A 15,312-nucleotide genomic window follows, 5' to 3' on the forward strand; every position below is an offset into this window, starting at 1 on the left:
GCATAAAGGAGATCTACGCCTTCTGAAACAGCTTTCCTCTGGAATAAAATTAAAAGGCAAATTTTTGTTAACAAAAAATGGGTGGTACCCAATGAGTGTGAAATTTGCTACCCCTTTAATCTTGAGTTAGAGCCTTGAATGGACTTTGATTAAATCTCCTTTGCCTACATAGCAGTGTGCCTCCGCAGGTTTGCTTGAATACCATGTGAGAGGGAGGCGTTTTCCCTTCTTCGGCCACTCTGGACACTGGCCCTCCCTGCTGTCTGCCTCTGCTCCCCTACTCATGCCCACAGCACTGGCGTGGGTGTTTTTGAGTGTTGTCTGTCTCTCCCACTGCTGTAGGCAAGGACTTTGCTCGTTGAATGCTGTATCTTAGCCCTTAGACCAGTGGTTGGCTCATAGTGAATGAATGGATGAAAGAACCAGTTGAGGGTATTTAGGAGAAGAGGATGGAGAAAAGTATAGGGTAGATTCTTTTAAAAATGGTTTTGTGAGCATTTTTAACTGCAGCAGCAACAGACTTGTATTTTAAGCTCCTGCTGCTCTATTTTGAGGACATTCTAAGTCCACTGGAATGATTTTGAATACCGTTGCTTCTGCAGTGATAGTTGTTGAGAGGAAAGGAAACATCGGCTCAAGTATTTTTAGACAGTTTTTACAGAGACTTAAGTCACTGAAAGTGTGTTCCAGAAACCTTCCTGACTGTGGGAGAGACAGCAGAGTTGCTGTTGATAAAGTGGCTTCCACCTACAGTGTTTACAGGAACTTTCAGGCTTGTTCTGCCTTTGTGGCAGTGCAGCTTTGCTTTTCTTGGGTTCCAAGTCAGTCTGGTGAAAAAGTGTTAGATTTCTTTTCTTAGGGATTCGTTTGGTCTTAGCACTGCACTTCTTGGTGTCCCGTGGGGTGCTTTTCTGCGTCTGTTGAGGGCACAGTGATAGAGATATCACCACTGTTTTGCTTTCTAATTTGGAATATGTTTTTTTCTATAAAAGATTTGCTTTTCCAGTTTGGTTTGCCCAGACCACTGGTACATTTGTTGCTCATTGTTACTTTACATCAAGTGGTAAGGAACTGATGTTGCCCAGGTGGGCAGTGGGCAGGTCATGTAGGCAGCCTTGTTCTTAGAAATTCTGAACATATAGCCATAAATGCCTTGAATTTAGAAGTTGGTTCATTGCATACTGTGATACTCTCTGAGGTATTAAAATTATCAGGACATGGACATGGACTCACGTTCATGTGTCCCAGGTCTCTTTCCAGAGCCCACTCGTTTGACCTGGGAACCCGAAAGGCTCACATCTCTACTGGCTTCCTGTTTCTCAAGTCTCTTCTGTCTGCACCCCTCCCTTCTTTCTCATGCCGTTTGTTTCCTGGAAAAATTGGGTCATTTGTTTTGCAGGAATGGAACATTCTGGGTGTGGCTGGTGACTTCCTAAGGTGGTTATTTAATTTGGCAACCTCTAATCCCTTTTTGTCTTAAAAACTGTAAGTTTGCTCTTAATTAGATTCAGGGGTGTGTGTGTGTGTGTGTGTGTGTGTGTTTGATAAGAATACTTTGATACTGCTGGGACATTACATCAGGAAGAGTTTGTTGTTTGACTCTCATTTCAATGATACTACAATTGATTCGTAGGTTTCAGTGTTAATAATCTTTTTACCTTTATTTCAGAAAAGCTTGATTCTTTGCTCTCAGACTACGATATCCTCTCCTTATCCAATATCCAGCAGCACTCTGTGAGAAAAAGGGAGCTGCAGGCCTCGACACACTTAGAAACACTACTGACTTTTTCAGCCTTGAAAAGGTAATTTCAAGTATTCATAAAATAATGTTGGGGCAGTGGGGTACTTGGTTTGGTAAAAGCAGAAAAATTGGAGTGTCTAATTAAATCTTAGAAAGTTACATTGTAAAGATTTGTGATTAGTATAATTATAGTCTGTCCTGCTTCTTGTAATAATGTATTGCTTATTCTAAAATTCATACTAATGACTATTTTTTAAAAATTAAATGTGTTTTCCAAAAGTGTTAATGATGGTTGTTTATTATTGTTTAATGATGGTATAATTTATTTTTTGGAATTTTGACAAAGAATTTTAATTAATTGAATGGTTGTAATACTTTGGTGCTGCTTTAGAATTGTCAGCCTTATACTGAGTACTGTCTTCATTTTATATATGAAGACACTGAGCTTTAGAGATAAAGGATTTATTTAGCTCACAGCCTAGTGGTGAGCTGGGTCTACAATTCAGTGCTCTCTCCTCATTGAATTGCTCTTATGTCATAGCATACATGGATAGATGTGTGGTCTATTTGGTCATTAATTTTAATATCTCATGTTTTGCAGATGTAAATTTGTTAGATAATTACAGGCCTCTTTCCAAAGTCTTTTTAGAGTTTTATTCATATCAAAAAACAAACATCAGGGGGATATAAATGGGCTGACTTTTTCTTTATACATAGGATAGGCCTTCTCCAACAAGTATTTTAAACTAATATATGTACCTAGCTTTAAAAAAAACTACAGAGGGGTGTCCCTGATAGTCCAGTGGTTAATACTCCAGGCCTCCACTGCAGGGGTGAGGGTTCAGTCCCTGGTGGGGGAACTAAGATCTCTTAGGGCTTGGGGCCCCCACTCCCTAAAAATCCAGACAGCAAGTATAAGAGGTTTTTACTTCTAATTCTGTTACACTTCCCAGACCCAGCAAGTTTCCTTATAAACTTCCAAAAGATTTTAATGAGTATTTTTTGCATATAGATCTGTATATGTGTAGGTGATATGGATAGCATAGATTTACCTCATTTTTAACAGCTGCATAAATATTCCTGTTTTTAGTACCTTGCAGATGGATATTGTTTAGTCAAAGTGATTTTCCCCCCTGTATAACAAACAGTGCTCCAGGGAATATCTTTATAAATACACTTTGTCTAGGTATCCTTTTAGAATACATTCCTAAAAGATGAATTACTGTATTGGGTCAGGAGTGTACATGTTATAAGTGCTTATTGATGTTGCCATGTTTATGTGCTTCAAGTTGAGATGCATTCTTTCTTTAGGCATTTTAAATTATACCTGACATCAAGTACTGAACGCTTTTCCAAAAATTTCAAAGTCGTGGTGGTAGATGGGAAAGATGAAAGGGAGTACCCCGTCAAATGGCAGGACTTCTTTAGCGGACATGTGGTTGGTGAGTAGGTGTTCATTTGTGTATGGACAGAGGAGCCTGGAGGGCTACAGTCCGTGGGGTCACAAGGAGTCGGACATGACTGAGTGACTAACACTGCTACCACTGCTGGGAGGTTGGGTGTCCAGATTAAACTAGAGTTGTAGTTTCTTTTTTGAGGGGAGGAGAATGGGGTGGCAAAGAAGTTCTATTGTTTGTCTCTTTTATTTGAGCTTTGTAAATCTGGAAACAGAAGCATGCAAACAGGAGGAAATGGATATTATCCAGCATGTCATTACTGATTGGGTATTTTGATCGTACAGTAGAGTTCCTCTTAAGTCATAGGAATTTAACCTCCTTTTGTCTCCAGGGAAGGACTGTAGACTTCCCTTACGAGATTGTAAACAAGGAAGATGGGATCATAGATCAATTATTTTACCTTTTATCATGTATTTATTTAATAAATTATATTAAACAAGCAATTGCAGTTTACTTCTGGAAAATTTTTCTGCAATAAGAAAAAAAAATGGCCCTAAAATACTCAAAAAGTATAGTTCCAAACCTGTATATTCTAGATCATGTTTTCTGCCTCCTCTGTCTTACCCCAGAGTAGGTAAAGTTATTCCAGAAGAAAATTTGTACTTTCTTTTGTTTTGTAACACACTCTAGATAATTCTCATAGGAGACCTGAGGGAAAGAGGCCAGTTTCAGATGACTAGAGTTGAGATTCCTCCTCGGGAGTGAGAATACCCACCCACTTTCTGGGCCTGTCTTCCTTAGATCTCCATGGTGCCTGGGCGCATTACACACTGTAGAAGGGTGTGGTTGATTTTTATCGACAGTAGTGCATAGTTTTTTTGGCTTAAATTTTTTAAAATAATGGCTATTTTTTTTTTTTTTTAAGGTGAGCCTGACTCTAGGGTTCTGGCACACATTGGAGATGATGATATTACAATAAGAATCAACACAGATGGGGCAGAATATAATATAGAGGTAAGTCTGCTTGTCAATTTTTTTTCAAGGAGCATATGTCTCTTATTTTTAGAAAGCCATTTCACAGTTGTTTCAGGAAGAAAAAGGTCTTTAATTACACTTCTTTTTTCCTTGTATTTAAATTTTATTTTTTTAAGACCAGAAAAATAGATGAAAAACTTTTAAAAAACTTATCTAAGATACTGTCATAGGACGCACTCTGTATTTTTAAGTACAACAATTGAGAGAAAGTCACATGTGGGATGGATAATAGAAGAGGAAACTTTCTTTCCCTCCTCTTTTCTTTATTCTTTCTCTTAATAATCTCCAAAAGGTAAAGCTTCTCAAAGATGAAAGGGAAATCTCTTTCCTAGATGCTCTAGAAGTACGTGGTCAATAAAAGATGACAGTTCATAGTCTGAGAAGTTAAAAGATGAAGCTATAGGACACTCAGGCTCTGACCACTCTTTCATTGAAACCCTAGCAGTTGAAACCAAGCCCAAAGGAGCCACGTTTGTGTGAGACACATCACTGCATGTCAGATACCGGTCCAGAAAACAAACCGTTTGCTTCTGATTTGTGGATTGAAGTGTTTTCTGCGTCTCGAGAGAATACTCTGGAACATGAACACATGTTCTCTGAGGTTGCCACAGAAGGGAAACAGCTGGAGAATTCCACAGGGGAATTTTATGGGCCAGGCTTAGAAGTGGCCTGTGTCACTTCTGCCCACGTTCCAGAACTCTTGTCTCTGATCTGCCTACAGAAGAGGCTGGAAAAGCTAACCTCCTGTGCTCAGAAAGATAAACAGTGGGGGGAGTGTTTCAGAGCATTGTTTCTGCCACAATGCACATGTTTGCTTATTTCCTTAAGATCATCTTTTCTTAGTCCAAAAACGTGTGCATTTAGGACCCAAGTTGGTGATGGTGGTTAGTCAGTTAGTTGTGTCTGACTCTTTTGACCCCCTGGACTGTAGCCTGCCAGGCTCCTCTATCCATGAGATTTCTCAGGCAGGAATACTGGAGTGGGTTGCCATTTCCTTCTCCAGGGGATCTTCTGACCGAGGGCTTGAACCCATGTCTCCTGCATCACAGGTGGTCTCCTGAATTGCAGGAGGATTCTTTATTGTTGAGCCACCAGGGAAGCCCTAACATCCAAGTTAAATTTTCTCAGATTCCTCACTTTTCCAAATAATTCCCTTTGGGACAGTTAGGAATTCTGTTTTTATTCATTCGTCTCTGTTTCACCAAGTACAAAAATGATCATAATTAACATTTTCCTGTGAAATGGTCACTTAAAAGTAAACTCATCAGGTTTGTTGAAGGACTTTAGCATGAGATTAGTGATTTTTAAAGTGATCAAGTGGTTTATTACTCACTTAGAAGTTCGCTGTCTGCTTCCCACCCCCAACTCTGCCAGCTCTAGGAAATCACTAATCTATTCTCTGTCTGTTTATATTTGTCTTTTTGTTTCCTTAGATTTGCTTGGTCAACCCATATAAATGGAATCACACAACATGTGATCTTTTGGTGTCTGGCTACTTTCATTTAGAATGTTTTTGATGTTCATTCATCTTATAGCATGTGTCAAGTACACCATTTCTCTTTATTGCCAAATAATATTCCATTGTTTGGATATACCACATTTTGTTTATTGATTCATCAGTTGGGTATTTGCATTGTGTCTACTATTTGGCTGTTATGACTAATCCTGCTATGAACATTTTTGAACAGGTTTTTATGTGAGCTTATGTTTTCATTGCTCTTGGGTATGTAATATACTAGGAATGGAATTGTTGGGTCATATGGTAACTCCCTTTTTAACTTTTTATGAAACTGCTGCACTGTTTTCCATAGTGACCGCAGTTTACATCCTCAGCATTTTACATTTATTGCATTCTGTATTTCATATTCCATTCTCATGAGCAGTAGATGAGGGTTTCTCCACCTCCTTGCCAATTGTTGTTACATGTCTTACTTGTTGTTGTATGTCTTTTTGATTACAGCTATTGTAGTGGATATGGTGTCCTTCAGTTTTTGATTTTCATTTCCATGATGGATATGGAGACACCAGATGCACAGATACACAGACGTAGCATCTTTTTTTGTATGAGCTGTCTAATTCTGATGAGACCAGTGTCCTTACAGAGAAGAACTTGGTCTTGACTAGTCAGTTTACTTAACCTGGAAATGAATGTTACTGATATCTAAAAATAGGCAAAGAATGGTATAAGAATTTAATAGTTAAGCATTTTTATATTTTCCATCTCAGTTATATTTGTTTTCTATTTTAGCCGCTTTGGAGACTAATTAATGATACTAAAGACAAAAGAATGTTAGTTTATAAATCTGAAGATATCAAGAATGTTTCACGTTTGCAGTCTCCAAAAGTGTGTGGTTATATAAAGGCGAATAATGAAGAGTTGCTTCCAAAAGGCCTGGTAGACAGCGAGCCACCTGATGGTAAGATGAAAAACATACATTTCAAATAAAAAGCAAGCATAACAGCTGTCTTCAGTAGGGGTGGTTATTAGTTGATTTAAAAGAAAAAAGAACCATGATTATCAAGTAACTATAGTATTAATTTTGGCTTAAAAATAGTTTTGTTCAGGAGAGATCAGGTATGTTCAGGGTGGTATGGCTATAGACAGGAAACAATATTGTTCAGAAATTTCTTAAGTTACATTTTTTTTGCCTGTAATAATTGAAAACACTAGAAAAAAGATTGGGGAAAGGGGAAATTGAATAATCTGAGGAAAAACATTTTCATTAGCAGGTATTTAGAAATGACAGAATAGTACGGTGAAAAAACAATCTTCAGATACGTTTATAAGCAATCAGTTGGTAGCAAGAGGGGTATGTTTTGTCTAAAAGAAGATTAGCAGCCCTGGGACAGATGAATTTAGAGTGTTTTAAAGATCGTCTACCCATTTATTGCTGTTTTATTTAAAGATCAAGTTTTTTTAGAAAGATGGTAACGATAACCCTGTATGCGAGACAGCAAAAGAGACACAGATGTGTAGAACAGTCTTTTGGACTCTGTGGGAGAGGGAGAGGGTGGGTTGATTTGGGAGAATGGCATTAAAACATGTATAATATCATATATGAAACGAATTGCCAGTCCAGGTTCAATGCATGATACAGGATGCTTGGGGCTGGTGCACTGGGATGACCCAGAGGGATGGTACAGGGAGGGAGGTGGGAGGGGGGTTCAGGATGGGGACACGTGTACACCCATGGTGGACTCATGTTGATATATGGCAAAACCAATACAATATTGTAAAGTAATTAACCTCCAATTAAAAAAAAAAAGATCAAGTTTTATTTTGTTTTTAAATTTTTTTCTGGCCATGCCAAGTGGCCTGTGGGATCCTAATTCTCTGCCTAGGGCTCAAACCTGCACCTGCCACAGTGGGAGCGCGGAGTCTTAACCGCTGCGCTGCCAGGGAAGTCCCTCGCTAGTTTTCTAATGTCAGAGTATCTGGATATTTTTGCTGTTACTTTAGTTAATTTGTAGACTTCTTCTAGAAAAAAATGACACCTCCATAGTCGAGCAGTAGATAGGTGGTTATTGTATTCTGTGAAGTACTTTTACACTTTTCCTTGTTTTTGAATTCTACACTTTTTTTAAACTTTTTTATTATTACTGTTTTTTTGGCGGCACCACAAGGCATTCGGGATCTTAGTTCCTCAGCCAGGGACTGATCCTGCGCCCTTACAGTGGCAGTGCGGAGTCTTCACCACTGGAATGCCAGGGAAGTCCCTTGAATTCTACAGTTTGAAAACCTCATCCTTAATTTTCACTTTTCTTTCTCCAAATTTTCTTGTTCAAATATTGTTAAGGATACTGAGCTCAAATAATATTTGTTTTCAAAAATATGCTAGATTTAAAAATTTGCTATAAAAAAACTCCTTGTTTTGGTGAATTTTGATTTAATAGTGCATCCAAATTCATATTAGAGCTTGTTCATCGAGTGAAGAGACGAGCTGACCCTAATCCCTTGAAGAACACGTGTAAATTATTGGTGGTAGCAGATCATCGCTTTTACAAATACATGGGCAGAGGGGAAGAGAGTACAACTACCAACTACTTGGTGAGTATTTGAAATTGGAGGATGTAATGGGCAGAAACATTCCTTAGGCGGGCAAGTGCCATTTAAGAGAAGACTGCTGTAATTTGAAATGTCATGAAATGAGATCTGTTTCAGATGGTTTGTGATTTCCTAGAATATTTGAGGTCTATCACCTGAGGTTCTTAACGTTATTTAAACAATAATGCAGTTTGATTATTGTTAGTTGTTAGATGCTATTTTCAAATTTTTGAAAACCGTTTTACCTTCCAACTAGGCTTTTCTGCACATCAGAATTTTCATGCATATTATGTTTAAGGAAAGTTCATAACGTAGACCTCTGTCTTTATAGACCTGAACTCTGTGAAAACATCACTGTTGTGATGACAGTGGTCCCCTTGGTGGGACATATGGATGTATACTCCAGAGTAGGGGGAAAAGTATCTGTATGAACTTGTGTGTGTTCTTTTTGCTTATATATGTCTATCAGAGGGATTGGTCACTTAGTTTGTATCATGTAAAATATCTAATCGTTAGACGGTAACTGGGTGAAATAAATGGAACTGTGGTGTTGTAACTGTAACACAGAGATTTGAAGGCAAGATTACAGAACCACTGATGCTGGATTTTTCAGCATTTACTATTGTCATTTTAAAAGTCAAGGGAATCATATTTCATTGACATTTTTTATCAGTCTGACCTCATTCCTCGTGATCGCTTGGCAGTGACTGTAATGACGTTGAGGGAGTTAAAGAGAATGTGGCTATTCATTCTGTAGTGCTAGAGCCCAGTGCAGCAAAGCCGTCTTTCTCCGCGCCTTGCTGGCCCCATACTGTGCGTTTTTTGTGCCCTTCTTTCCGTTGCCCTCCATGTCAAGTAATTTTATTACGAGGGTAGTAGGAGTAGTGTGTGAAGTCACTATAGGTCTTGTTCTTAAGTAAGAAACTCTTTCTTTTTAAAATTAATTTGTTTATTGGCTGTGCTGGGTCTTGGTTGCTGTGCGGGCTTTTCTGTAGTTGCAGCGAGTTACTCTCCTGTTGGGATGCTTGGGCTTCTCATTGCTGTGGCTTCTCTTGTTGGGGAGCATAGATTCAACAGTTGGGTGCTCAGGTGTAGGGCTCAGCTGCTCCACAGCATGTGGGATCTTCCTGGATCAGAGACTGAACCTGTGCCTCCTGCATTGGCAGGCAGATTCTTTACCACCAAGCTACCAGGGAAGCCTAGGTATTCTTTCTTGAGAGGCTTCTTTTCTTAGTGTGGGTTTTGTATTAGGGGCTCTTAGTTTACTTCTTTGTTCATTATACCAGGAATATGAATATAATGAAAGGTCTTGTCTTAGAAATTGCATTTCTCTTTTTCTTTTGGCTGCTCTAGGTCTTTGTTGCTGAGTGTGGACTTTCTCTAGTTGCGACTTGCAGGCTCTAGAGCATGCGGGCTTCAATAATTGTGGCACACAGGCTTAGTTACTGGGCAGCATGTGGGATCTTCCAAGACCAGGGATTGAACCCGTGTCCCTTGCATTGGCAGGCAGGGTCCTAACCACTGGACCACATGGAATTCCCAGAAATTGAATTTCTTGGTCTTAGAGTTACCATAAGCAAAGAACAATTTCTTAGACCTGTAACATGCTTCTCAGTTGCCAGAACAAACTTCATTTACCCAGTTTGAACAGTAAAGTCTTCTCTTAAGGAAAAGATAGGTAATGCATATTTTGTTCCTACTGTAGTTTGGATCATACTTGGCTATTATACTGTCCCTCCTCCCTCAGTGATCTCTACTCTACCTCTCCCCCTACCCCCATCAGAGGATGGGAGAGAGGAGACGTGGTGAGACCTCACTCCTGTTTCTGCCTTGTGCTTGGGTGCTGAACTTTGCCTAGGGAGGGTCTGGGATAGGGGTGGTGGTGTGTGCCACTGCTCCTTACTACTTTCTGAAGGATTTTTTTTTTTTTTAAGTATGTGGCAAGAGATAGAGTGAACAGAGTACTTCTTTGGGCTGTTTTAGGTAAACTGACTATTAATTTTGATTTCCATAGTTGAGTGGCAGTTTTTAAAAAAAACCCATTACTTGATATTTCCATTCTTTATGCAGTTGATTACCTGAAATTGGGGGTTAATTGTGCAACTGCTTTATTCTGGTAACATTTTAAGTTTGAAGCTAGGAATAATTTCTTTGATAGAACTGTCAACGTTAAGAGTAACATCCTAATGTCAGTTTTTTTACTTGGTGAAACTTTTACAGTGGTATTTAAATTGATTTTTTTTTTAATCCCTGAAGAACTTATATTAGACCACAAAGAATGGTAAAATATACATAATGTCTTTCTCTTACTCTCTTTTTATACACACAGATAGAGCTAATTGACAGAGTTGATGACATCTATCGAAACACTTCATGGGACAATGCAGGTTTTAAAGGTTATGGAATACAGATAGAACAGGTATTTATCAATGGATGTTTGTTATAATGTTCAACTAAGTTGCGTGGTATAAATATTTGTCACTTGTATTAACAGCCCAGAAACTTATCTTCTACTTTAATCATGAATTAATATTCTGATATGTCAGTGATTTTTATCTGATAAACTTAAGTGTTTTGATACTATTTATAGATTATGAAAGACTCTGTTCTTAGGCTTCTTTTAGGCAGGAAGCCTTCTTATGCTACTAAGATCTTTCCTTTTTTCTGAATTCATGGCCTTTTTTCTTCTGTGTTGCTTTACTTTTGATTATGCTTAATGTCTTTAGTTAGAATTCTAACACATTGTTGAAGCCTTAGAAAATTCATTCAACAATGCTATGTGTATGTTTTCAAGGCATTTATACATATAGAACCATTAGATCTCTTTTCCTAAGAATCTTCTGAGTTCCTATCTGTTAATGATGTCCATCACTGATGTATTAATGTCATCCTAATTATATCACGTAATAAAAATTGTTCCAAATTGATACGACTTGTTATTAACAAGTATTCTGAAATTGGTTATTACTTTGGACAGATATTTTGACATGTAAATTAAGGAAATTATCTCTTTTATCAGGTTGTTTGTACTAAAGTAGCCATATTACAGGTTCTGTAGTGTAGAATATAGAGAACAAAAAGAAAAAAGCTTTTGAAGTCATGTATCATACTTTTAATAAATGTTACACTTTTATAGTACTTGTATAAAACTAAGAATTATTTTTCCCTTTTCCATTTTCTTTTACTCTTTTGCATTTCCTTTTTAAAGTTTTTATTTGAATAGGTAATATATACACATGGTACAAAAGCCAGTGAAAAGTAAGTCTCCTCAGCCACCTATTGTCAAACCAGTTCCTTTCCCAAGAGACATCCATGTCACTAGTTTCATCCACATCTCCCCAGAGATATTTTATGCATGTATAGCATGTGTTTGTCTGTGTCTGGTACGTTGTACTCTTTTGCACCTTGCTTTTTCATTTCATGAATATGTTGATGATTATCCCATTATGATACAATAAAGGAGTCTCACTTGAAAATAGCTGCAGCATATTTGAATTTTAGCAGACCAATAAATAAAGCTGCTTTCTGCTTTAGGAATTTGGAACCCATTTGAAAAAAACTAGATCTGGTAGGAGATAAAATACCAGCTTCTTTGCTGATGATAGGTGGTTGGAGAATGTGGTTTAGACGTGCAGTCACAGTGGTCTCCCACCTGGTTCATCCCAGAATGGATCTTGATCACCCAGTACTAGAGCTTCAGAGCCCACCCCAGTGAGTTCACCACTTGGAGGGCGGGGGCAGACTGCAGTATCCCCTCTGCAGGCAGGCAGATATGGAAGAGATGCCAGAAACAGTGAGCTGAGCATGACTTTGTTCCTTTCTGCATTAGCCTTTGGAGAGAAACCAACATCCCCTTTTTTTTTTTTTAAAGTAGGATTAATATGAATTTGTGCTATATGTATAAGGAAAAACTCCTTTTTTTTTTTTTTTTGCTCATATGTCTGTGGTGTGCAGAGCTGTACATCTCATTCTTATCTCTGAATCACTGGAATAAATGATTTTAGGCTCATGGAACCTAGGTTTTAATTTTTTCCAACTAAATAAAGAAGAAATAAAAAGGAGCACACTTATAATTTGTAAATCATTCTTTGACATATTTTTCATACCATATTGCTTCTCAGTTTGTTTTTAATCATTGGATGTTAGAATTGAAGAATTTTATGGAATTTTGACTCAAACTTTTTTTTTTTTTTTTAAGAATGGTCAATGGTCTTTTTTAGTTGAAACAATGCAGTATTATTTTAATCTTGTGAACTTTTCTGAAGTGTTCTAAGTGTTTTATCTTTTTAAGTATAGATTCGCATTCTCAAGTCTCCACAAGTGGTAAAACCTGGTGAAAGGCACTTCAATATGGCAAAAAGTTACCCAAATGAAGAAAAAGATGCTTGGGATGTGAAGATGTTGCTAGAGGTAGGTCATGAAACCCTGAGTATGATACTGTTTAACACCATTCTGTGATTTCTAAAAATATGGGTCATGTCTGTGTTAATGAGGGGATGTCTTAGAGGTGGTGAGCACCAGGGTCAGCACACCCCAGCTGATCCAGTGGTGACCTCTTCCCCTGTTGCTGGGCAGAAAGCAAGGTGGAAAGAACTGAAAGCGAAAATTGCTAGAAAGCAGTGCTTCTTAATGGTAAAATTTCTGCGAATCTAGTGAAGTAATGGGGCTTTAGGAGATAAATGGATATCCACCTTATTCTGAATAAATTTCTTATACATGATTTTGTTAGTTCAGGTCTCTTTGAAGCTTATTAGTAGATCTCTGAGGTCAGTAATTACCAAATGGTATAAAAATGTATTAGATGGTAGAGGTGTAATGTGGAGATCTGAAAGTACTCTAGGAAATTTTAAATTTCTGTGTTTTTATTCTGGTAACTAAGGATAACATAAATACTGTATGCCATATGGATTCTTGTCCTGACAAGATACAATTTATCATTTTTGTCCCCGGGTCTCTGTCTATGGGCTTCCCTAGTAGCTCAGATGGTAAAGCATCTGCCTGCAATGCAGGAGACACAAGTTCGATCCCTGGGTTGGGAAGATTCCCCTGGAGAAGGAGATGGCAACCCATTCCAGTATTCTTGCCTGGAGAATTTCATGGACAGAGGAGCCTGGCAGGCTACATACAGTCCATGGGGTTGCAGAGTTGGACACGACTGAGTGACTAACACACACGCTGTCTATACCTTTGCTTTGTTGTAAAATGGCCTTCTGTGAAGTGATAGCATTTATCTTCTGTGTTGTTAATGTGTTAGCTTCCCATGGCTGCTGTAACAGATTACTGCAAATTTAGCGGCTTAAAACAGCACTTTGTTTATCTGATGGTTTCTAGGCTTAGTCCATGCACAGTGTGGCTCATCTGGATTCTCTGGTTAGAGTCTCACAAGACTGAAGTGAAGTCAGGTTTTCAAAGCTTGAGGGGAATTAAGGCTGTTATTAGTTTGAGATCCATAGAGTGCTGTATCTGTGTAATATTACTTAGCCATGAAAAAGAATGAAATTTTGCTATCTGCAACAACAGGGATGGATGTATAGGGTCTTATGATAAGTAAATAAGTTAGAGAAGGATACTGTGTGATACCATTTATATATGCAATCCATAAATACAGCAAACTAGTGAATGTGGCGACAAAGAAATACTCACAGATATAGAGAACAAATCAGTGGTTACCAGTGGGGAGAGGGAAAGGGCAATATAGGCGTAGGCGATGAAGAGGTGCAAACTGTTACGTATAAAATAAGCTACAAGGATATACTGTACAACACGGGAATATAGCCAGTATTTTATAACAACTATACTTTGGCTTTAAAAAAATGTAAAAAAAGGCAGTTGTACAGTATAGTAGTATTCTGGAATATTTAGTTGAAACCTGTCTTGGTCTGATGTAATTGTTAATCTAATTAAGAACACTTTGTTTTTTTAAAAGCAATTTAGTTTTGATATTGCTGAAGAAGCATCTAAAGTCTGCCTAGCACATCTTTTCACGTACCAAGATTTTGATATGGGAACCCTTGGCTTAGCTTATGTTGGTTCTCCCAGAGCGAACAGTCACGGAGGTGTTTGTCCAAAGGGTAAGTTTTCCATTTGTTGTATGAAATATGTGGGAATAGCAAGGTGATTGGATTATGATATAATTATGTCATTATAATTATTGAACAAGCCATTTGTTTTTTTTTTTCCTGTAGCTTATTACAGTCCAATTGGAAAGAAAAATATCTATTTGAATAGTGGTTTGACCAGCACAAAAAATTATGGTAAAACCATCCTTACAAAGGTATGTTCTTCAAGTTTTAAAAGAGTAGATTTTGAGTTTATTGTAGTGGGACCTCAGCAGTTAAAATTTATGTAGATATCTTTTTAAAAAGTAATGCATACTGTTCTTTGTCTCTGCCTAAACAGATATATATTTTTAGTGACAAATATGAAAAGTATAAAGAAGAAATATTGTCAGCTGTCAAACTTCTTTTGAGACCAGTTGGTATTAATTGTTTTTCCTAAAGACATCCTTTCTGGAGCCCTTCATCTGCAGCTCCCGATAAAGAACTGCTATCCAGAACATATAAGGAGTATACTGAAAACTCAAAAAAACAAACAACCCAATTTTAAAATAGGCCAAAGATCTTAATAGATACCTCACCAAAGGAGATATACAGATGGCAACTAAGCATAATGAAAAGATGCTCAGTACTGTATGTTATTAGGCAGTTGCAAATCAAAACAAGGAAAGCCCGTTATAAAACTAATAGAATTGCTAATATCCAAAGTAGTGATAATACCAAATGCTAGTGAGGATGTGGAACAACATAAATTCTCATACATTGCTGGTGGGAATGCAAAATGGTATTAATACAATCGCTTAGGAAGACAGTGTGGCAGTGTCTCAGAAAAATAAACATACTCTGGTGTTACATTGGACTCGGCACCCTTAGTATGTAGTCAAAGGAGTCCTCACAGAAACCTGCCGGTGGATGTTTATAACGGCTTTATTAGGATTGCCAAGACTTGGAAGCAACCAAGATGTCTTTCTGTAGGTGAATGGATAAACAAACTGGTACATCCAGATAATGGAATACTATTAAGCACTTTAAAAAAGA

At 37.8% G+C, this 15,312-nt stretch overlaps 1 protein-coding gene across 3 annotated transcripts in view; it reads left to right on the forward strand.

Annotated features, from left to right (window-relative positions):
* The window catches only part of ADAM17 (ADAM metallopeptidase domain 17), a 44,293-nt gene that overhangs the window by 13,088 nt on the left and 15,893 nt on the right, over positions 1-15,312 (forward strand). The window contains exons 2-10 of one of the 3 annotated variants that reach the window (XM_002691486.7): positions 1,670-1,802; positions 3,053-3,183; positions 4,064-4,152; positions 6,422-6,590; positions 8,088-8,221; positions 10,548-10,637; positions 12,515-12,628; positions 14,145-14,289; positions 14,404-14,492. In XM_002691486.7, coding sequence (XP_002691532.1) covers positions 1,670-1,802; positions 3,053-3,183; positions 4,064-4,152; positions 6,422-6,590; positions 8,088-8,221; positions 10,548-10,637; positions 12,515-12,628; positions 14,145-14,289; positions 14,404-14,492 — 1,094 coding nt within the window. Of the gene's footprint in view, positions 1-1,669; positions 1,803-3,052; positions 3,184-4,063; positions 4,153-6,421; positions 6,591-8,067; positions 8,222-10,547; positions 10,638-12,509; positions 12,629-14,144; positions 14,290-14,403; positions 14,493-15,312 lie in introns of those variants that run through there. The other 2 variants (XM_059891826.1, XM_059891827.1) reach the window with 2 other exon arrangements.

This window comes from Bos taurus, chromosome 11, assembly GCF_002263795.3.
Source record: "Bos taurus isolate L1 Dominette 01449 registration number 42190680 breed Hereford chromosome 11, ARS-UCD2.0, whole genome shotgun sequence".
NCBI classification, from domain to species: domain Eukaryota; kingdom Metazoa; phylum Chordata; class Mammalia; order Artiodactyla; family Bovidae; genus Bos; species Bos taurus.